At 40.8% G+C, this 24,293-nt stretch overlaps 1 protein-coding gene across 5 annotated transcripts in view; it reads left to right on the top strand.

Annotated features, from left to right (window-relative positions):
• The window catches only part of ATP2B3 (ATPase plasma membrane Ca2+ transporting 3), a 235,159-nt gene that overhangs the window by 204,296 nt on the left and 6,570 nt on the right, over nt 1–24,293 (top strand). For 2 of the 5 annotated variants that reach the window (XM_056539744.1, XM_056539743.1), the window contains 7 exons: nt 2,178–2,284; nt 3,486–3,677; nt 9,673–9,886; nt 9,972–10,183; nt 11,624–11,731; nt 12,689–12,871; nt 19,007–19,160. In XM_056539744.1, the coding sequence (XP_056395719.1) occupies nt 2,178–2,284; nt 3,486–3,677; nt 9,673–9,886; nt 9,972–10,183; nt 11,624–11,731; nt 12,689–12,871; nt 19,007–19,160 (1,170 nt within the window). The remainder of the gene's footprint in view (nt 1–2,177; nt 2,285–3,485; nt 3,678–9,672; nt 9,887–9,971; nt 10,184–11,623; nt 11,732–12,688; nt 12,872–19,006; nt 19,161–24,293) is intronic. The other 3 variants (XM_056539742.1, XM_056539741.1, XM_056539745.1) reach the window with 2 other exon arrangements.

Genomic DNA, 24,293 nt, shown 5'->3' with positions numbered 1-24,293 from the left:
AACATAGTGCAGCATAGACTGTTATAAGGGAATGATGTAGAGGTTCTTGTGAATGCTTTGTGCTTACCTGGTTTAGCAGACGTAGCAGGCATGAGATTTTTGCCATGCTCATTGCACACAGAATCACAGAAATGATTTCCTAATGCTTCCTTCAGTTCCTACGAATCCTCGGATTTGCAGCTGGGAATCGTAAGTGGGTTGGGGTCGGTTCAGAGTATGTGTAGTTTTGATGTGTTTTCTTATTAAAGTGCCTTGAGGCGAAAGTGACTAGACCTCTAATCACTACTGTGGTGTTTTATTGGTGTTTAAGATTTGATGTGTTTGGACTATGTTCACACTTGTTTTTACTGCATTTTTGTGGCTTTTTCGACGGCATTTTGACCATGTGTTTTTGCTGGGACTTTCAAAAACTGCTGTAAATATTGTGCGTTTGTATTGCGATTTATACAATTGCAGTAAAATAGTAGCATTTTCCTGCAACATTGGAAAAATCTAAAATGTAGAAAAAACATAGCAAGATACAAAGTGTGAAACAGACTTAATGGAGGTGTATAACTACTTGAAATCCTGATCCCATAGAGATAGCAGCAGCAGTATACAGATAGAGCTGGATAGAAGGTGTATAACTACTATATATCCTGATTCCATAGAGATAGCAGCAGCAGTATACAGATAGAGCTGGAGAGAAGGTTTATAACTACTATATATCCTGATCCAATAGAGATAGCAGCAGCAGTATACAGATAGAGCTGCAGGGGAGGTGCATAACTCCAAAATATCCTGATCCCACAGAGATAGCAGCAGCAGTATACAGATAGAGCTGGAGTGAAGGTGTATAACTACTATATATCTGATCCATTAGAGATAGCAGCAGCAGTATAGAGTTAGAGCTGGAGGGGTATAATTACTATATATCCTGATCCCATAGAGATAGCAGCAGCGGCATACAGATAGAGCTGCAGGGTAGGTGTATAACTATTATATATCCTGATCCCATAGAGATAGCAGCAGCGGCATACAGATAGAGCTGCAGGGTAGGTGTATAACTACTTTATATCCTGATCCCATAGAGATAGTAGCAGCTGTATATAGATAGAGCTGGAGAGAATGTGTATAACTACTATATATCCTGATCACATAGAGATAGCAGCAGCAGTATATAGATAGAGCTGCAGGGTAGGTGTATAACTACTATATATCCTGATCCCATAGAGATAGCAGTAGCTGTATATAGATAGAGCTGGAGAGAACGTGTATAACTACTATATATCCTGATCACATAGAGATAGCAGCAGCAGTATATAGATAGAGCTGCAGGGTAGGTGTATAACTACTATATATCCTGATCCCATAGAGATAGCAACAGCTGTATATAGATAGAGCTGGAGAGAATGTGTATAACTACTATATATCCTGATCACATAGAGATAGCAGCAGCAGAATACAGATAGAGCTGGAGGGGTATAACTACTATATACCCTGATCCCATAGAGATAGCAGCAGCATTATAGAGATATAGCTGGAGGGGAGGGGTATAACTACTATATATCCTGATCCCATAGAGATAGCAGTAGCAGTATACAGCAGTGGGGAGGGGTCTGTGAGCTGCTGTGAGGGATCTGAAGAATACAGCTGACCCAGGACATACCAGTTCCTCTGACACCTTTAGCACAGTGATTTTCTGTGAGTGAGACAGGTGATCACATGACCAAGTTACAGTAATGAAACACATAGATGCAGCTGTGCTGGAATGAAACTGTTGGTGCTGTAGAACAATGGTGTGTGCATTAGATGGCAAAAAAAATTCTGTTTTTAAATATCCTGTTACAAAATTCTCAGTTAATAGAAAATGTCCCCAATTCGAGGAATCTAATTTATAGCGCCAAAGTGCAGAGAACTAGATACATTCATGTATTACCACAGAAGGACCATTAATTCCAATGAGAAATGTGTAATACTTTATTCTCCCTGTGATGGCGCTGCAGGAAAACCTGAACACTTCTCCCCTGGAGTGATCACTAGAGGTTTCAGAAGTCGTATTCCCTGGGATCAGTTCATTGTTGGGGGACATTTAAAAAAAATGCTAAGGTTTCCTAAAAATAAGATTGTTTATAGCAGATTATGAAACGAATGACAAATATCACTGTCTTCTGTGATTTCTTGTATCTCGCCTTCAGGCATCATTGACAGCTTAATTGGAGAACAACGTCAAGTGGTGGCAGTGACAGGAGATGGCACCAACGATGGCCCCGCTCTGAAAAAGGCAGATGTTGGCTTTGCAATGGTAAGTCTCTATATATATGGGAGGCATCTTGCTTTTACAGAAAGCTTCTCCTACTGCTTTGCGTGCAATAAAACCAGGCTCTTTTTACCACTAGGGGACCCTCCACTGTATAGAACATTGTCTAAACCCTGCAGCTATTGCCTGTGTGTTTCTGTGCTGACACATACAGGAAGTGAGGGCGGGACAAGCAGGGCTCTGTGCAGGCTCCTGGCTTGTCAATCAGCCTGCTTTGTGAGCTGAGAGCATGTCATAGAGAATCAGTGTACAGAGCCCGGCTTGTCCTCAGTGTACAGAGCCCTGCTTGTCCTCAGTACACAGAGCCCTGCTTGTCCTCAGTACACAGAGCCCTGCTTGTCCTCAATGCACAGAACCCTGCTTGTCCCCATTGCACAGAACCCTGCTTGTCCCCATTGCACAGAGCCCTGCTTGTCCCCAGTGTACAGAGCCCTGCTTGTCCTCAGTGTACAGAGCCCTGCTTGTCCTCAGTGTACAGAGCCCTGCTTGTCCTCAGTGTACAGAGCCCTGCTTGTCCTCAGTGTACAGAGCCCTGCTTGTCCTCAGTGTACAGAGCCCTGCTTGTCCTCAGTGAATAGAGCCTTGCTTGTCATCAGTGTCCACAGCCCTGCTTGTCCTCATTGTGCAGAGCCCTGCTTGTCCCTCCCACACTTCCTGCATTTTGTGTCATCACAAATCTCTGATACTAATGAAAATGATACTTACCTGGTCCTGTTCCGTGTTGTGGTTCTACGGCTATCCCCTTCGGTATCTTCAGCTCCGGGCCCAACGTGGAGCATGGGTGGAGCTTAGTGATGTAACCACTGCTGGTTGCTAGTAGAGGGACCCAGCAGAGAACAGCAGGGGTGTCATCACTAAGCTCCTCCCATGCTCCAAGTCGGGCCTGGAGCGGAAGACACCGAAGAGGATAGCCGTAGAACCACAACACGGAACAGGACCAGGTAAGTATCATTGTCATCAGTGTCACCTGCCCTACCTGTCTGTACTGTACTGACAGGTTAGTGCAGGTAACACTGATGACAGATTTCCTTTAAGTTTCGGCTTCGGTTAATAAATTTTGATCCATGTAAGCCACGGTTCAGCAGTGCCTAAATATATATGGTGGCTTAGTTCCATCCATATTTTAGGACTTTTAGAGTCTCTTATCATTTATGTTCTGTTTCTATGTATTTTCTTAACTATCTAGGGACTGGCTGGCACCGATGTGGCCAAGGAAGCCTCAGATATCATCTTAACAGACGACAACTTCTCCAGCATAGTCAAAGCCGTTATGTGGGGCCGCAACGTCTACGACAGCATTTCCAAATTTCTTCAGTTCCAGCTGACGGTCAATGTGGTAGCGGTAATTGTGGCATTTACTGGGGCCTGTATCACTCAGGTTAGTATATACAGGTTTAAATACCAGCAACCAGAAACGGGAGTATCTATAAGGGGACTTAGAAGCTCAGAACTAAGGCCTTGGTGTCTGAGAGGGCCCAACATAATGAGCGTGAGGGCCCTGAAGCTTCAGGTTAAAGGGGTTGTCCACCATAAGGTGATTTTAGTACATACTATCCTTTTGTGAACTGGTATTTCCTGTTGGAGTTTGGTCTCTTAAACTACACACATCCCATAGTTCCATGCTTGTAAGTGTGAAGTTACAGTCCTCCCTCCAACACATCAGCCACCCCACCCATTGCAGCACAAATAAGCTCAAAAGATCAGTGTTTTCTAATCAGGGTGCCTACACCCATTGAAGCAGGACTGGCTCTCTTTGCACAACTGACTAGTGATGTCAGGTCTCGGCTGCATTGCAACCTGGGAAATCCCGAGACATGAGTAATTTTGTATGCTGTTAAAAATAAATATTGGGGCGAAAATCAAATAAGAATTGCGAGAAAAACGTCAAACACAGGTACAGACACTATATCATGAATTACACTTTACAGCCCCTGTAGCATAGTCAAATAGAAATAATGGGGAGGGGAGGGGTAATCCTCCGATAGACTGCTCTGGTGCCCACTTATCCCTGAAGCAATAAAAGGATTGTGCAGTAAAAAAGTCATCATGTCCGATCTGTCTACTGATGATGCTGGTGGAGAGTTGGGAGGCCGCCATACACCTTAGTCAGCCGAACCTGCCGCTGCCGGGTTCAAACAACTTTAATGTAAGGCAGTGGTCTCAAACTGTGGCCCTCCAGATGTTGCAAATGTGGTGAGGGTGTGATGAGGGAAGATGGACTTACCCTAGGGGCAGATGGCATTAAACCCCTTGTGTTCGTGACACCAGGGTGTGGTTTATCCTCTACACCACCCGAAGGACTACCGCTGGATCCTGGGCTAGGTACGGGGGGCAAACAATGACTCCGACGACAAGTTACAGAACATTGGCAGCTTTACTGAGTCAGACAGGTGTAACAGTCTATACAGCTTGGCTAGGCCCAAGGAGGTGACCAGTGACTTTAGAGACCACAGGGCTTGCGGGGCTTGGATGCAGGCCACGCTGACTTGAGACAGGATGACTTGGACTGACTTGACTATGACTGACTATGACTGACTTCACCCCTTCTGTAGCTTACCATGACATGACCTGTGGGGCAATGGAATTGAGAATCCGTGGCTGCTTGACTGACTTTAGGCCTCCTCTGGACTCCAGACATACACTTAGGACATGACTGCAACTCAGCTACAAGAGCACAAGAGACTGAGCAGAGGCGCCACCCAGGGCTTATATGGGGGAGACTAGTAGGGGTCCCATAGGTCACCCTTAGGTCACATGGTTACTGATACCTCACTGGGTTACAATCAGATGACAACAGGTTAATCACATGTCAACTATTCTTAAAGCTATAACACTTTTATATACAATACACAGTAGAAAGATAACTATACAAGGTAAACAGGTGCAAGGGGGCCCAGGGGACACTGCAGGGATGCAACTCCTGTACTGGGCCACCACACAAAACTTCAACTCTCAGCATGCCCGGACAGCCAACGGCTGTCCGGGCATGCTGAGAGTTGAAGTTTTGCAACATCTGGAGGGACACAGTTTGAGACCACTGATATAAGGTATACCGGCACCTTTGGACACCACCAATTTCAGTGAGACTGGCCATCTAATGTGTATGGGGGTCCTCCCGACTCAGGTGGCAGATGTTGAGGAGAGAAGAATTAGGGATGATGGAGTTCTCAGGGAGCTAAGCTGTTTTCAGAAGTGTCTGGTAGAGATGAGCGAACTTACAGTAAATTCGATTCGTCACAAACTTCTCGGCTCGGCAGTTGATGACTTATCCTGTATAAATTAGTTCAGCTTTCCGGTGCTCCCGTGGGCTGGAAAAGGTGGATACAGTCCTAGGAGACTCTTTCCTAGGACTGTATCCACCTTTTCCATCCCACCGGAGCATCGGAAAGCTGAACTAATTTACGCAGGATAAGTCATCAACTGCCGAGCCGAGAAGTTCATGACGAATCGAATTTACTGTAAGTTCGCTCATCTCTAGTGTCTGGCATTAGCTTTCTCCCTGTTCACAGCACAAGCAATCATCCAAGCTGAGCACTGATGTGTATGGGGTATCGGGAGAGATGGTCATATTGTAAGGGTCTGGCTATGGCTATAGGGGCTGTACAGATAGCAATAGCATGGGGGATGGGTAGTGCATGTCATTTTTATTTTGGCTCTTTATATGTTTGCTATAGCGATTGTTCATAAATCCTGATTTCTATGTATTTAGGAATGCAGAAGTTTCCAGGCGGCAGCAGCTGAACCTCTTTCAGCTTTTACAATATAAATAATTGCAGCCTTTTGTGCCTTTGTATTATACGGGCCCCTGAATAGAATAGAATACATTTTTAGGGCTGCGTGGGAGAGACGGCCAGGTTTCAGCCATTTTCTTGCTAAGCAGGACTTCCTAAAATATTTCGCAGTGCTTTCTCCAAGGACAGCGGCAAAGGATGATGAGTTCTGCCAAATACACATACCGTGTTTCTCCGAAAATAGGACCGGGTCTTATATAAATTTTAGCCCCAAAAAACACACTAGGGCTAATTTTCAGGGTAGGGCTTATTTATCTATGGTTATGCACATTGAACAACATGGCGGTTCCACGGTATTTACCCCCCCCCCCCCCCCATTATCATCATGTTATATGCGCGAGCTGCGCATATCACATGATGATAATGGGGGGGGGGTGTAAATGCCCCCCAACGTCCCTAACCCCCCACCCCACCCCCGCCGGTTTATCAGCCCAGCGCTGCACCCCACAATCCCCACATCGGGGTACTGATCATTTGTCACCCGCGAGCGCAGCTTCTCTCCCCCCCTGCCAAATAATTATCAGCCGCTGCGCTGTATCTATTCCTGTGCCCGGGCTGCAAATATTAAAAAGCAATCTTTAACTTACCTTTGTCCTCCGTTCCCCCGTTGCTAAGGCACCGGCCTCATGGTCCCTCCGCTGTTCTTGCTGCTTCCTGGTGTTGTGACGTCACAGAGCCTTCAGCCTATCACCGGCCGCAGCGATGTCCCGCCTCGGCCGATGATAGGCTGAGCCGACTGTCAAGTAAGAATCAGCTTTTTTTCCCCAAAACAGCGCCACCCTATTGGTCACGCTTGGTACTACAATAATAGATTTAAAGGGGTGCTCTACTGGAAAACATTTTTTGTTTTGTTTTTTTTTGTTTTTTAAATCAACTGGTGCCAGAAAGTTAAAAAGGTTTGTAAATTACTTCTATTTAAAAATCTTAATCCTTCCAGTACTTATCAGCTGCTGTATGCTCCACTGGAAGTTCTTTTCTGTCTGACCACAGTGATCTCTGCTGACACCTCTGTCCATTTTCGGGGACTGTCCAGAGTAGGAACAAATCCCCATAGTAAACCTCTCCTGCTCCTGACAGTTCCTGACATGGATAGAGGTGACAGCAGAGAGAACTGTGGTCAGACAGAAAGGAAATTAAAAAAGAAAAACAACTTCCTGTGAAGCATATAGCAGCTGATAAGTACTGGAAGGATAACATTTTTTAAATAGAAGTAAATTACCAATCTGTTTAACTTTCTGGCACCAGTTGATTTAAAAAAAAAATGTTTTCCGAGGGAGTACCCCTTTAACGCAGTGTCTTCCAACCAATGTGCCTCCAGCTGTTGTAAAACTACAACTCCTAGTATGCCCGGACAGACTTTGGCTGTCCAGTCATGGTGGGAGTTCTAGTTTTGCATCAGCTGTAGGCACACTGGTTGGGAGACACTGCCATGAGGGGTTATCCAGGAATAGAAACACAGTGTTAATTTCTTTTGAAAACAGCACCACTCCTTTCCCCAGGCTGTGTATGGTATTACAACTTGGATACCTTCAATGGAACTGAGCTGCACTGCCATAACCTGAGGACAGGTGTGGTGCTGTTTTCATGAAGAAATCTGGATGACCCCTTCAAAACAAAACTTCTAGCAGATGTGGTTGGTGAATCCACAGTAAGTGATTCACAGATACATCTAGCGTAAGATAAAAAATATAATAATAATAAAGGAAATAATAAAAGGGCAGACTAGGTGACCCGGGTGGTCTTTTTCTGGCATGAATGTTCTATGTTTCTATAGTCATTTCATTTTAGAAAAATAAATGGAGTGAAGCTTATGGATTGTTAGAGGAATAACCATAGAAGAAATGGCGTCCTCTGGTAACGGTTGGCCCCCCTACACCCCTTACCATTTTAAAGGGGTTATCCAGGAAAAAACTTTTTTTTATATATCAACTGGCTCCAGAAAGTTAAACAGATTTGTAAATTACTTCTCTAATAAAAATCTTAATCCTTTCAGTACTTATGAGCTGCTGAAGTTGAGTTGTTCTTTTCTGTCTAAGTGCTCTCTGATGACACGTGTCTCGGGAACAGCCCAGTTTAGAAGAAAATCCCCATAGCAAACTTATTCTGCTCTGTGCAGTTCCCGAGACAAGCAGAGATGTCAGCAGAGAGCACTGTTGCCAGACAGAAAAGAACAACTCAACTTCAGCAGCTGATAATTACAGTATTAGAAGGATTAAGATTTTTTAATAGAAGTAATTCACAAATCTGTTTAACTTTCTGGAGGCAGTTGATATATAAAAAAGACATTTTTTCCTGGAATACCCCTTTAAGGTCAGTAAATAAGGTCTCGTTGCGACTCACAAAAGGCAGCAACCTGACAAAATAATCCATCTACCTGTGAGTGGCGGTTGTGACCCCATTTATCTACCTGAGCTTTTATCCAGCACAAACACTTCAGTGCAACACAGCTATTTTTGATTGTACAATATATGAGAGAAAGTCCTATTTTTCACCACAGGCTGTATCTAGTATTGGAGCTCAATTGCTATCTCTTAAAGGGGTACTCCACTGGAAAACCTTTTTTTTTAAATCAACTGGTGGCAGAAAGTTAAACAGATTTGTAAATTACTTCTATTTAAAGGAAAACTGTCAGTTTTCTCCCCCCACACTAACCAGCGGTACTGGCTGGTAGTGCAGGGGACGCTAAGCTGTTTCATGCTTACAGTGCCCGGATCCGCCGCGCCGTTCTGCCGTAATCGTCTATTTTCGGTATATGCTAATGAGGTGCTAACTGGCATTCTCATGTCAGTGCCGCTGGCCGCAGCTCCGCCCAGCTCATCAATATTCCTCACCTCTCTCTTCATTACAGAGCGGAGAGAAGAGGGAGAGGCGAAGGGAGGGGAGGAATATTGATGAGCTGGGCGGTGCTGCGGCCAGCGGCACTGACGTCACAGTGCCAGTTAGCCCGGCCGGTGCCAAATGAGCAGCTCATTAGCATATACCGAAAATACAAGATTACGGCAGAATGGTGCGGCAGATCCAGGCATGGTAAGCATGAAACTGATCAGCGTCCCCCGCACTACCAGCCAGCACCGCTAGTTAGTGCGGGGGGGGAGCTGACAGTTTTCCTTTAAAAATCTTAATCCTTCCAGTACTTATCAGCTTCTGTATGCTCCAGAGGAAGTTCTTTTCTTTTTTGAATTTCCTTTCTGTCTGACCACAGTGCTCTCTGCTGACACCTCTGTCCATTTTGGAACTGTCCAGAGTAGAAACTGTCCTGCTCTGGACAGTTCCTAAAATGGACAGAGGTGTCAGCAGAGAGCACTGTGGTGAGACAGAAAGGAAATTCAAAAAGAAAAGAATTTCCTCTGTAGTATACAGCAGCTAATAAGTACTGGAAGGAGTAGGATTTTTGAATAGAAGTAAAAAAAATAATAATAATGTTTTCCAGGGGAGTACCCCTTTAATTGGGGGCTAAGCTGCAATACCAGACACAGCCTAAGGAAAAGGTGCTGTTTTTGGAAAAAAAAAAAACATATATAAACTCTTCCAAAAACAATTAAACGATATCATATGATATTCTAGTTTTCTATTCCCATGTAGGACTCGCCATTAAAAGCAGTACAGATGCTCTGGGTCAACCTTATTATGGACACCTTTGCTTCACTGGCTCTAGCAACAGAACCCCCTACAGAAGCGCTGCTCCTACGCAAACCGTATGGCAGAAACAAGCCCCTTATATCTCGCACCATGATGAAAAACATCCTTGGCCATGCAGTCTACCAGCTCGTAATCATCTTTACTTTGTTATTCGTTGGTAGGTATTGGTAAAGCTATGGGAGGGGGGAGGAAAGACCGCAGAGTTTGGGAGCTGATGGTTCATTTTTCTGTCTTTTGTCCAGGTGAAATCTTTTTTGACATCGACAGCGGCCGAAACGCCCCCCTGCACTCGCCACCTTCTGAACATTACACCATCATTTTTAACACTTTTGTCCTGATGCAGTTGTTTAATGAGATTAACGCCCGTAAAATCCATGGAGAGAGAAATGTTTTTGACGGTATTTTTGGAAATCCTATATTCTGTAGCATAGTGCTGGGCACATTCGGAGTCCAGGTGAGGATATGAGAATTCAGAACAATGTTCAGATTTGTAGTTTAATTTAGGGGTACTTTTTTTTTTACTTTTTTTTTTTTTTTAAATAGACTGGTGCCAAAAAGTTAAACAGATTTGTAAATTACTTCTATTAAATCTTAATCCTTCCAGTACTTGTCAGCTGCTGAATACTACAGAGGAAATCCTTTTCTTTTTGGATTTCTTTTCTGGCTGTCCACAGTGCTCTCTGCTGACACCTCTGTCCATTTTAGGAATTGTCCAGAGCAGCATATGTTTGCTATGGTAATTTTCTCCAGCTCTGGACAGTTCCTAAAATGGACAGAGGTGTCAGCAGAGAGCACTGTGGACAGCCAGAAAAGAAATCCAAAAAGAAAAGAATTTCCTCTGTAGTATTCAGCAGCTAATAAGTACTGAAAGGATTTTGATTTTTTTTTTTTATAGAAGCAATTTACAAATCTGTTTGACTTTCTGGGACCAGTTGATTTTTAAAAAGGAAAGTTTTCCACCGGAGTACGCCTTTAAAGGAGATATGCAGTGTAAAAAAAAATGCGCAGGATAGGGGATAAGTGTCTCATCATGGGGGGGGGGGGGGTCCAACCATTGGGACCCCAGCAATCTCCCGCAGCGCAGAGCCAATCTCGAAGAGTCAAAAGTTGGGTGGTGCTACACATGAATTATCAGAGAATCCAATATGGCTTATCAGAGAAATGGAAGCAATGTAGCACTCACCTGGGAATTATTCTTAAGTCTTTATATCAAAGTTGTAGATACTACAAAACGAGACAGATGCAGGGGAGAAGGATGACACATACGAGGCATATCTCCTTTAAAGGGGTACTCCGGTGGAAAACTTTCCTTTTTAAAAATCAACTGGTCCCAGAAAGTCAAACAGATTTGTAAATTGCTTCTATAAAAAAAAAAAAATCAAAATCCTTTCAGTACTTATTAGCTGCTGAATACTACAGAGGAAATTCTTTTCTTTTTGGATTTCTTTTCTGGCTGTCCACAGTGCTCTCTGCTGACACCTCTGTCCATTTTAGGAACTGTCCAGAGCTGGAGAAAATTACCATAGCAAACATATGCTGCTCTGGACAATTCCTAAAATGGACAGAGGTGTCAGCAGAGAGCACTGTGGACAGCCAGAAAAGAAATCCAAAAAGAAAAGGATTTCCTCTGTAGTATTCAGCAGCTGACAAGTACTGGAAGGATTAAGATTTAATAGAAGTAATTTACAAATCTGTTTAACTTTTTGGCACCAGTCTATATAATTCATGTGTAGCACCACCCAACTTTTGGCTCTTCGAGATAGGTGAAGAATTATTTGCCGAAACGCAGTGTCTGAACGATCACTATGGAGTAAGCAGTGACAGTGCGTTTTCTCTATTTGTGTTATACCAAAGCAAAACAATTGATACTTTTTATCCTCTTCTCTTGTTTTAGATTTTGATTGTCCAGTTCGGAGGGAAGCCCTTCAGCTGTTCACCTTTAAACACTCAGCAGTGGCTCTGGTGCCTCTTTGTGGGAGTGGGAGAACTTGTATGGGGGCAGGTGAGACATAACTTTTGATTTCAGTCAGTAACATGGATTCTAGACTTGGCCAATGCATATTGTTTCGGCAGATCATGGACAAGGAGCCAGACACTTTGGGCACTGTTTATCTATCAGGGAATCAATGGAATCGAACAGTTTGCATGAACCAAATTTATCCTGAAGGTAGCAGTTCCTGCCAGGTCTGGGATCAGTTGGGACCCAGCTAAAACAGAAAGGTCCACCAGATGTCATTTAGATGTAGAATTTGTTGCTGTTTTAGTCACCATGATATTTTAGCCTACAACTTCACTAGGAATGAGTGCTAGCCACCTAAGTGATTACGTTTATATTGTATAAAAACATTCTCTGAGAAAAAAAAAGCAGTTTGGTCCTAGTTTTCTACTGTATGGATAATCTTTGAGCCACATTACAACTGGTGAACAACTGTTTTCACTGGGGGAAGACACAGCCCTCTGTTCAGATGAGTGGCCATCTATAGTACTAGTTTTTAGAGACTCACGGAGGGCCCTCTGTCTATGATGTCCATACACCCTATAATGCCATATGGACATCATAGAGAGAGGACTTTTTATACAAAAGCAGTGTTAGATATGGAGAGAGAAATGTTTTACCTTATACTGGCCATACTCATTGTCGTAACTTGCAAATTTAGCTGGAACCAGCAGATCTTCTAACATGTATAGCGGCCTCCTAACTTTCCCATTGTAGATAGTAGGTTTGGTGATTTCATACGCCCATTCCTTTTTTCTGGGAAAGAAATGTCACCTCCAGAGGTAGTTGGCACGATCTTTTTCCCCATTCCTCATTGAGAATTCAAGTCATCAGTGAGACCCTTTCAAATTGATAACCTTTGAATCTTGCTCCTTTTGCATGGTTACAGGTGGAAACTTTTTGAGTGTTGACATGACCTTCTAACATAAGAGTATGACACCAGGATGGCCTTCTCTCTTCTAGCTCATTGCCACCATTCCCACCAGCCACTTGAAGTGTTTGAAGGAAGCAGGGCATGGGCCTGGTAAAGACGAAATGACAGATGAGGACATGGCTGAGGATGAAGAAGAAATTGACCATGCGGAACGAGAGCTTAGAAGAGGTCAGATCCTCTGGTTCCGTGGACTGAACCGTATCCAAACACAGGTATGGCTTTCTTTCATGAAATACGTCCATAGGCCTATGATGATCACCAGCTAGAAAGATCTTGGGGGACTATGGTAGTGCATGCCTGGCTAATGATCGGTGGACAATGCCTGACGGACAACTCTGTGCATGCTGTTATAATCTGAATGCTTTGTCTTAATAACATTTCTCTTTTATCTAGAATGGCCGGCAAGGAGAGCAAGAAAGAGATTAGATAACACAAAAACTCTTCCCTTCTATACCATTCCTAGGGAATCTATCATTTAGCTTTAATATTTTACATACATCATCTGAAGTTCAGTGGGACAGTTTTGTAATAATAGGGGAGGTGAGAATACTTTTTCACCACACTCAATTTTCTAAAATTTTAAAAAGTTTAAAAAAAAAAGGATTCATTTCAATACTAAAAAGGAAAAGTTCTCTGTATCTGCTAGGAAAGTCTACTGTTAAGTGGGGGGTGGACATAGCAAAGTGGTGGGGTAGTGTATAAAATCAGATGTGTATATTGAAGCCCCCTTCTATCATGTGCCATGTAGAGCACTATGTATCATGGAAATATGCTCTTCTAGGTTATATAGATTTGATCAGTTTTGGTAATCCTGTCAGGTATACAAAATGTCCTCCATTTATATTAGAAGAAGGGTGATATTAGAAAGGTGACATGGTTGCCCGATGTAAGCGCTGATCAACAAGACCAACGATTGTTTAACAAGTCTATGGGATGGCTTGGTTATCACTGGATCGTTCCTGTGAACCCTTCCCTTCATCATTTGTCAGCCACACATCCCATCAGGGGCGTAGCTATAGAAGTAGCAGACGTACCGGGGCCCTGGTGTCTAAGGGGGCCACAAACCACATCTGCCCCATAAGAGACCAGCATTATAATTGGCATATTGGGCCCTGTTGCAGATTTAGCATCGGGGCCCAGAAGCTACAAGCTACACCTCTGCATTCCATATTACACAGGGCAATGTGTGGTCAAAAAACAGTGGGGGAGATTTATCAAAACCTGTACAAAGGAATAGTTGCCCAGTTGCCCATAGCAACCAATCAGATTGCTTCTTTCATTTTGCAGAGGCCTTGTTAAAAATGAAAGAAGCAATCTGATTGGTTGCTATAGGCAACTGGGCAACTTTTCTTCTGGACAGATTTTGATAGATCTCCCCCAATGATTCTGTAACCTGTCAAAAAGAAGCGACTAGCTGATGAACAAGCAAGTATTCATTCATTGGCTGTATGACGGGCATATTGAACAGGAAGATAATGTTCAGCCGATCATTGCCTTATGTAATATGGTTCTAATGGTTGGTAGACTAATGTACAGTTCACTCATCTTGAAGGGATCTACACTTTGGACAAGACCTACTTGCTAGAAGGGTCCAGCAACAATAAACTGGACACACCAGCAATGAGCTGTAAACTAAGGGAGAACCTGGCCGATTTCCCTGCAGCACCACCACAGGAGAAATTAAGTATTACCCAGTGCCCAATCAAATCAATGGACTGTCTTTGTAATACAGTATAGGACAGGTTCACCAGAGCCAGTCAACTTTTTTTTTATAACCACTCTACATTCTGGAAAATAGATAAGGACCTTTATAAGAGGATGCCTGCCCCCACCCACAAACACACACACTATTAAATCTGAATTTCCTATATTCTAGGTATATTCTTAATGGGGAAAATCCCATTAAATTGGGTAAAGAAAAATTCTTATCAAGAGACTAATAATTATGTATTATGTTCTGAACTCTAATGTTACTTAAGGGGGTTTTAATGGAGTGTGGTCCCATTCCAAATATTTTTGTGGGACCTTGTGGTTCCTTTTAAAGGAAATCTTTCACCAGTGTCACCTGCACTAACCTGTCGGTACTGACAGGTAGTGCAGGTGACACTGATGACAACGGTACTCACCTTGTCCCGGTCTGTGGCAGGGATCTCCTGCAATCTTCTCCGGTATCTTAACTCCGGGCACCCAGCTTGGGGCAAGGGCGGAGCTTAATGACATCACCTCTGCTGTTCCCAGGATCCGAGACACTGCAGAAAGCAACAGCGGCTTGGGGCATAAGCGGAGCTTAGTGACATCACCGTTGCTGCTCTCTGCTGGGTCCCGGGTCCTGGGAACAGCAGCAGTGATGTCATTAAGCTCCGCTCGTGCCCCAAGCCGGTGCCTGGAGCAAAGATGCCGGAGAAGATTACAGGAGATCCCTGCCACAAGGCAGCACAAGATCAGGACAAGGTGAGTACAGTTGTCATCAGTGTCACCTGCACTACCTGGTGGTACCGACAGGTTAGTGCAGGTGACACTGGTGACAGATTTCCTTTAAGCCTCTGCTATCTCTAAATGGATTTTTAACACTTTGTGATAGATTCCCTTTCATCCCCAAACTGTGTTTTACCAAAGAGACACATTTTGTATTTGCATTTTTATCATTTATCCTATAGAAGTGAGATATTTAAGATACTGAAAAGTTCTGATAGATCACCCTAACCAATATTAGTACCAAAGTTTACGTAAACATTAGCAAAATACATTATCAGTTTCTCTCAGGTATTTGGGATAACTCCCAGTGAAACCCAAGTTCATCTATTGTATTCACTGGTTATGTGGCTGTTTGACCAAGAAATCCCCACCCTATAAGCCTAATAAGTGGACTACCTTTCTAGAAGTCTTATATATCATGTGCTTTATATGTTCTCCATAAACTTCAGTCCTATATTTATATATATCACATTCTGATGCAAAATTCACACAAAAAATATCATTGTAGGTGAATGCTCTAGTCTTTGGTGATAATCTCAACATATGGGTAACCAACTGGATAATGATAATGTGTCTTTGTTTTATGGTGGATTTTAGGATGTGCAAATACTTAGGTTCAAGTGAATAAAGTTTACTTAAGTGATAAAGCTAAATACACAAGATTCACAATAAGACAGAAACATAAACTGAATTATTAAATATAAAAAAATGAACTTAGCTATAAAGTAAGGATCTTCCAAACAATCTTGGGGTCTCTAGAACGTTGTGATGGACCTATGCAGATCTTCGCGTGTGAAACTACTCTTGGCTCGAGGAATAGGCTCCCCTGGATTTTTTTGTAAGAACCTTACCTAATAGTTAAGTGTATTATGTTGATATTTCTGTTTACTTCTCTTATTATGTATCTTAAGTATTTTGCTTTATTATTTAAGTATAATCTATCTACTTCACTTCTTAAAATTCACTGTAAGGGTACGTTCAGACGAGCGAATTTACAGCGTATTTTATGCTGCGGCGCCACCACTGAAGGACTTCTGTATGCTGCCTTTACATGTGCCTGCCCGGAGCGGCAATACGCCGCTCCGTGCAGACACACTAAAGCGATGTGCGAGGCGCCGCGCATGCGTGGTGTACTCGCACACATTGCGGCCGCTCCCCCTGCTCTATGAGCTAGGTCGAGAGCTGCCGCAATGTGCGAGTATACTGCGCATGCGCGCGGCGACTCGCACATCGCAGTGTGTCTGCTCATAGCGGCGTATTGCCGCTCCGAGCAGGCTTGCGTAAAGGCAGCATACAGCGGTCCTTCAGCGGCGGATCCGCAGTGAAATACGTGCTATAAATCCGCTCGTTTGAACGTACCTTAAAGCTTGAGTTAAAAACTTGAGGTTAAATGGATTGTCCAGGATTAGCTTGGCCACTTTATTTAAAGAACAGCGCCACACCTGTCAACCTGTTGTCTAGTTGTGTGTGGTCTTGCAACTCAGACCCATTCACACAACCCCTGGACAGGAGTGGCACTGTATATTTCCAATCCCGGTCAAACCCTATATTCTGTAGGATTGATCAGTGAATAAAGTGACCAATAATGATCTATTACATGCCTTGCCAGGCCACACAATAGCGCAAGGTATAAAAGGAGATTTACTGTTCAAAAAGACGTTAAACTTTTTCTACTAGTTTATGTCTCCCGGTACACTGTGGTAATACTTTAAAGTAGTACTATCCCTCATATGATCTTTTATTGTTAGCTTTAAAGACATTGGGGGGGGGGGAGATTTATCAAACTTTGTGAGAGAAATAAATGGAGAGGATTTTCCCACAACAACCAATCACAGCTCAGCTAACGAGCTCTGGTAAAGTGAAAGCTGAACTGTGATTGGTCGCTGTAGAAAAATTACGTGACTTTTTCTCTCACACAGTTTGATAAATCTCCCCCATTGTGTACAAAAATTTTAAATATGTTAACATAAATCTTTGGGCAAACAACAAAAGTGCACTTTGACTGAAGATGGGCAACTCCCTTCCTATCAAAACCAGTAAGGACTGTGTTAAAAAATCCCTCCTTTTATAGATAGTATTAAGGGATCCAATAGAAGGGTATAAATATGATGTGGTTCACTATACAGGTAAGTTTTATATGGTTGAGAAGGTTGATTTTACCCATCTTTGAGGAGAGACAGTTTTTGCCTGGAGATTCTCTCTAAAGTTTTCATAACCACTGTATGTGATATGGGCAGTTCAGCTCACAAAAAAAATTGTAGACAGACCATTCAATGCCTGCCGAGCCTGGCATCACTACCAGAATCTAAATGGGTTTTCAAAACTAGTGCTGAGAAAAAAATAACATGGTTCCCCAGTTGGAGGCGTGCTTCCATTGTCTGACAAAGTCTGGATCTCCTTTTTCCATGGGCAAGAACATTGTTCTTACTTGCACTAACTTTTTATACATGATGTCTACCTTATTTATTAAGTTTTGTAGGCAGTGGGGGATACGTCACATGGGCACATTGGCAAAGTGGAGGGAAAAAGTGGGACACATTCATGAGACTTAATGTGCATGCTACAGTAAATGAGTATAACAGTGATGGGCATAGTGCTCCCTTTTAAGAGGTTGTTCCCCTATAAGAAGCAATCATACTATCCCAAAAAGTTAGTTCCTCATAGGTCTACAGTACACTCATAGTGGTGGGAGCCAATGTGTCCAAACAAGATTCAACCAAAATGTTTCCATCAAAGTGGAAAATACCTTACTAACAAGAGACAGCTATAGTCCCTCTCCACAGTTCCTTTACAGACACTCTCTCCATACCCAAGTTACCGTACCAAATAACTATTTTGATATTAAAGTCATCAACCAATCCCTTGTAGCCTCCCCTATCTTTGGCACCAGAGAAAATATGACCATCAGAAGAGATATGGTATGTGAACCTAATCTCTTCTTCAAAACCCTCAGTAGCTATGGGGTTGGCTTTCAAAGTACAACAAGGGCCTACCATCTTACACTGCTTATGGTCAGAGAATACTGTATGTAGTGCTTATTATCTTCTGGGGACCAGGACTAATATAGTCTGCAATCTGCAAGTAAATTTAACATGTACAGTATGTTTTGGGTCCCTGGGTATACCTTTCCTAAGAGTCATACTGTTAAAGAGATGGTCAATCTATAAACACCACACTTTTAAATTTGATCTTAAATGGGTTATTCCAAGCTGAGAACTTTGCACCTATCCAAAGAATAATTGATAAGCATTTGATTTGTTGGGATATGACCACTGGGACCCTGACTGATTGCAAGAACAGGGGTTCTTTGTCCTCTGAATGGAGTTAGTGTACATGCTTGTCCTCTGCTCCATTCACTCACTGTGGGACTTTCAGAAATATATAAGCACTGCTCTCGGTTGTCTTAAGTGTTCCCATGATAAATCTGAGATTCACTAAACCTGTCTTAAATAACCTTTTCTTTTTAAACCCAAGTCCCAATCTTTATTGGCCAAAATGTCAAGACAAGGGAATTGTTTGTAAGTATTAGAGGACCATGTATGAAAACTAGTGCAACCAAGGATAGTGGTGCTGCCGCTAACAACCAAAGAGATTCCAGCTTATATTGTGAAGATTAGGAAATAAATGGGCAACATGGGTAATGCCACTGTCTTAGTTAAAAAAAATAAAGTAATAAAAATTGTCAGTGTGCTTAGGTGATTTGTAAAAGTTGAATATATGATCGAGACCTTACCAGGCATAGGTCACATCACAAACATTGCAGACATTGTTAATAGTGTTCTCTCTTTTCTCAACTTTGCCCAAAGAATCAAGATTTCATATGAAAAAAAAAGGGGAAATAAAGAAACACTATCTCATTTTCTCTCCCACAGATGGAGGTAGTGAGTACCTTCAAGAGAAGCGGTTCATTTCAGGGTGCTGTGCGTCGGCGTTCCTCGGTCCTCAGCCAGCTCCATGATGTAACAAACATTTCTACTCCCACTCACGTAATTCTCTCTGCTGCCAATACCACCAGCACTGCTGGGAGTGAGTGAGATTTCCTTACTGCTCATCAGTAACTTTTATTACCCCCACCCTTATACGACATTATTTTATCTTTATCTTTTTTGCAGTCTTGCATTTTCTGCTCACTGTGACTTTCCTTTCTTTATTGCTTTGTTTGGTCTTTTTCAGTCAAGATGGTGTTTAATTTCCAAAGCCATATTCTCCTTTATTCTTAAAGGGGTTGTCTGGGAATTGAAAAAAGGGTCTTCTTCTATTTTTATATAAATAACGCCACTCTCATGCATGTGCATGCAGCTTAGCACCATTGAAGTGAATAAGGCTGATCTGCAATACCAGACACAGCCCATGAACAAGAGTGGTGGTGTTTGTGGGGAAAAAACAGACCTTTTTTTCTAATCCCGGACGAGCCCCCAAACATATGTGGTGTGCGTACAGTGCCATGTTTCTATTTGATACCGAGTTCAGCTTTGTTAATTTGCAACAGATTTTATTTCTTTTTTGGCCAATTCTGCTATTTGCAAAATACCTGCTGCTGTCGCTTCTGTAATTTCTTTTCATCTGTGTTTTAGTTATAATCTGCACATTAAATCTGTAGTACCAGATAACAAACACCAAATACTGTAAACTGGAATTTTTACAAATTGATGTTTACATTTTATTTATATTGTTGTAAATGTTAAGTTATATATACATATGAAGAGAGAGTTAGATATCTTATAAATATTTTTACAAACTTATACCAAAATATTACTATTACCGTATTTCAAGTCTGTTTTTTTTTAAATAAAAAAATAACTATTATTTTTATATTTGAAGTAGAAGTAGTAATTTATTTTTATCATTATTATTATGTAAAAAGCAATTATTACTTTACCATACAAAAGTAAAAACATGTAATATTCAAATAATTATTATAAATATTATTACTATTTCTGCACTTCATGTGAGGTAAATTAAACTATGGGGCTCATTCACACTGTTATATGAAAATACAGATTACTGATTTTTTAGACAGTGTAATTTTTTTTTCATCAAAAATGAAAGAAGCAATCTGATTGGTTGCTATGGGCAACTCAGCAACTTTTCCTCTGGACAGGTTTTGATAAATCTCTCTCTGTTTTTCATCCATGTTTATTTTTTTGTTCTGTTTTAAAGGATTATAATTTTATGTTGTTTCTGCAACATTGAAGAGATATTAATGATAAAAAAAACTATGCTAAAACAGAATATGTTTTTTTATTTTTTATTTAACCCATTGACTCCTATGGTCTAAAATTTGCTACCAAGGCAGATCCAGTGGAACATGCTGCATATTATTGAAAAAAAACTGCAATGCTCATTAAAAAAAATTATAAAAATGTGTACTAAAACCATTTAAATGTATTGGTACAATTTCAAAATTAATCAGTATGTTTCCATTAAACACAAGTATGAATGAGCCCTAATGTTGTAATTCTTATTTTTTTTATTATAATTGTAATCCAAAACAATGTATATGCCAATGTATAGTCATTATTTGAGGCAGAAAAAAACATTGTCCTCTGTTGGCTGCTCATATAATTCTGTGCACTGCCAAGTTTCTGTCTAATATGTTGACAGGTGGAATGCCAGTAATGAAAAGGGTTGTCACATTCTGACAACCCGTTTATATATTAATCAGCTGATCGCTGTGGGTCTGGCCTTAGAAACCACTCCCCATTCCTAATGGGGGAAAGTGCAAGCAACTATGCTTTTCATCTATAGCGGCCACTGCTGGTGGAATGTGGTGTTACATGACTACCATTCAAATTTCTTCTTGTAATGGTGGATTGACATGCAGCCAATTTTTTTGCAGAAATTTCTTTTCATTAGAAAGGGGTTGTCTTGTTGGCAAATGTGAATTTCTGAAGGTCCCATTTAGTTAAATTATGCAATTGCAAAAGTTTCTGCAACAAATCTTCCACCTGTTAATATATTTTAAAGGGTTAAAGGGAATCGTCATCACTTTCATGCTGCCTGAACCACAAGCCATCGGTCCTTGGTGGCTTCTGCCTGCCCCACTTGGTCTCTCACTATACTCAAACAAGGAGAGATCTATCAATTGAGGCTGATGGGACCACAAGAAGCTGCCAAGGCCCACCCAGATGTCGTAGTCCAGGCAGCATAACGTGAGGGCAGGTTCCCTTTAATACATGGATGAACAAGGTTCTTCAGAGTGGACCCGATCCATCAGTCACATAATAGTATGTGGAGGTAAATTTATTAATTTGGTTTATATGTTTTTATCTTGTACTACAGTTTTAATAGCTTATTTTTTATTTTTAAAAAGCCCCATTATTACAAATGCTAAACCATTCATTGAAAATAAAAAAAAAATTGAAAACTTTTTTCATAAAATTTAGAAGTTTGATTTTCATGACAAAATCTAGGAAAAAAACTACTCAGTTTATGTCAGATGGTTGCAACACAAACTTTTCTCTCATGACACTATGCTCTAAACACATACAAAATTCCCTTTTTGTTTTTTTTTGTTTTTGAATGTATCATTTTTATACACAAAATTAAAGCAATTCAGCTTATGGTAAGATTAATCTATCATGGTTCTGTCATGACTTTGTTAGAGCTTCAATAAATCTAAACCATCAAAAAAGAGAATATGGCAAAAAATTTTACAATTCCTGGCAAACTCCTGAAAGAGTAAACCTTCGAGTATGGGCCCAAAGTGACAGCTGATATATAAACATTACTTCATTTTTTTTCTCTTGCTTTTTCAGCTTGGGGTGCATTCAGTATCTCCTACTAGCCGATAACAGCTCTGAAAGGTCACATCGTCAAAAGCCATTAACAACCTTTTTTTTCCCCATCAGGATTCCTTGGAAAGCCATCATGTGCAAAAAGAGCCCTTGCAATTGACTTGTCATTTCAGGCCTATGTATTTTACGAATATATATATATTTTTTAAATGTCTAAGTATTTTTTTAGTTAAATTAACCAAAAACAAAATGTTTTATTTAATTATCCAACTATATAATTGTATTTTTAAAAAGGAGAAAACTAGGTGAAAAATAGAAAAATGCTAACTTACCAACCGATTTCCTGGCTGCTGCCGTTTCAATGTTCACTTAGTCCCCACAAATGCCTACTTCCTAGTCCCATCTTGACACACAGTATCACAGTAAATGCTGGTGGTAACCTACTTTCTGAGCTGCCATTCCTGGATCATTACTGATCTCCACATCTTGGTCCCAGCTTGATATACAGGAAATGCCAGTGGGGACCCACCTTAGAGATCATTTCATGTGTGTCAAGATGGGACCAGGAAGTGGAGATCAGTGTAGACCTGGTGAGTATCGAAATGGCACTGACAGGTAGGGTAAGGGTGAATAAGGACTGTATTACACAGTCCAACTCCCGCCCAATATGAGAGCCAATTACCTAGATCGGTGCTCATTTATTGAGCCTATTACATGGCTTGATATTCGGCGGGCAGGACCGCACGAATGATCACTGAATTGTCTATGCAGCCCTTTCTTCTGTCATTTGCCACACATGCCCTTGTACACCATGTGCAGCTTACAAGTGACAATTTTTAACTTTTTTAAAACTCTGTGATCAGTATCGGCTGATAGCTGGCCCTATTACACATGGACCCGTGTAGTAGAGCCCTTTTGCTTATTGAATTTTTTTCACTGTCTGTGAATTATTCTGCAGGACAACCCTTTTAAGTGTTATAAACACAAATTTATGACAGTTTTTCTATTAATTTCTATTTTAAATGCATTTTTATAAAAAATAAATAAAAATAAAAAAACTCAACATATTTATAAATAAAATAGTAATTTGAAAATAAGATAATTGCAGTCCAATTTATTTAAAATGTTATTAAAGGGGTACTCCGGTGGAAAAAAAAATGTTTCAAATCAACTGGTGCCAGAAAGTTAAACAGATTTGTGCATTACTTCTATTATAAAATCTTTATCCTTCCAGTACCTATCAGCTGCTGTATGCTACAGATGAAGTTGTGTAGTTATTTTCAGTCTGACCACAGTGCTCTCTGCTGACACCTCTGTCCATGTCAGGAACTGTCCAGAGCAGGATAGGTTTGCTATGGGGATTTGCTCCTACTCTGGACAGTTCCTGACATGGACAGAGGTGTCAGCAGAGAGCACTGTGGTCAGTCTGGAAAGAACAACTCAACTTCTTGTGGAGCATACAGCAGCAAAGTTCTGGAATGTTTAAGATTTTTTAGCAAAAGTCATTTACAAATCTGTTTAACGTCCTGAAACCTATTGATTTTAAAATTGGTTGTGGTTACTTAAGATTGAAAATCTAAATCAATAATTACATAAATTTGGCTATGAACTTCTTAAAATTTGAATCGGGGGGGGGGAGTATGCCACCATCTCTTCTCAGCCCTAACATCTAAAAAAAAAATACCGTAGGTCAACCTATTTAGCAACTTTATGCAAACCTTTCACTTGACATTTTTTTATTATAGTTTTTAATGAATAAAAATAGAAAAATAAAAAAAAAATTTAGATTTGAAATCTCTACTTTTACATATAAGATGCTGTAATTGTTTATGGTGGATTTAGAAAACATTCAGTCAAATATTAATTTTCTAATCTGGGGGAATAAAGCTGGAGTAAAAAAAAAAAATGTACCGGTATATATATATATATATTTTATTATTTTTTTTTTAAACCTGAAATGAAATCTTGACCAAGGGCTCTAAAAATTTTATGCATTTCATTATCAGATTTTACTGCACAATTGCAAGCTTTTCCTCCCTCAGAACTTCAGTTCCTAAATGGATTGGTGGACTCTTCCTTTGCTGGAGCTTAATCTTCAAGAAATGCTTTTCCCTCCTATGTTATTTCTTTCTTTTTTACGTTTTAGTTTATTTTATGCCATTCTGTATTCACCATTAAGCACATTCTTCTTTCAGCTTATTTGCCTATTTATGTCATCCTATCTTTTCACTATATTCTAAACTATAAAAGACTTTTATAAGAGGCTTCTAAAATTATATCGAGCAATAACTTTATGGACAATTTATATATTTTACTTGTAAATGATAGATATTACAATGTGGTTCCTTAGAGTATTATTATTATTTTTTGCCATTCCATTATTTTACTGACAATTTACAGATAAAATTTATTTCAAGTTCTG

Source organism: Hyla sarda, chromosome 9 (genome assembly GCF_029499605.1).
Source record: "Hyla sarda isolate aHylSar1 chromosome 9, aHylSar1.hap1, whole genome shotgun sequence".
Classification (NCBI taxonomy): domain Eukaryota; kingdom Metazoa; phylum Chordata; class Amphibia; order Anura; family Hylidae; genus Hyla; species Hyla sarda.
This window is presented reverse-complemented; position numbering and strand designations above follow the sequence as displayed.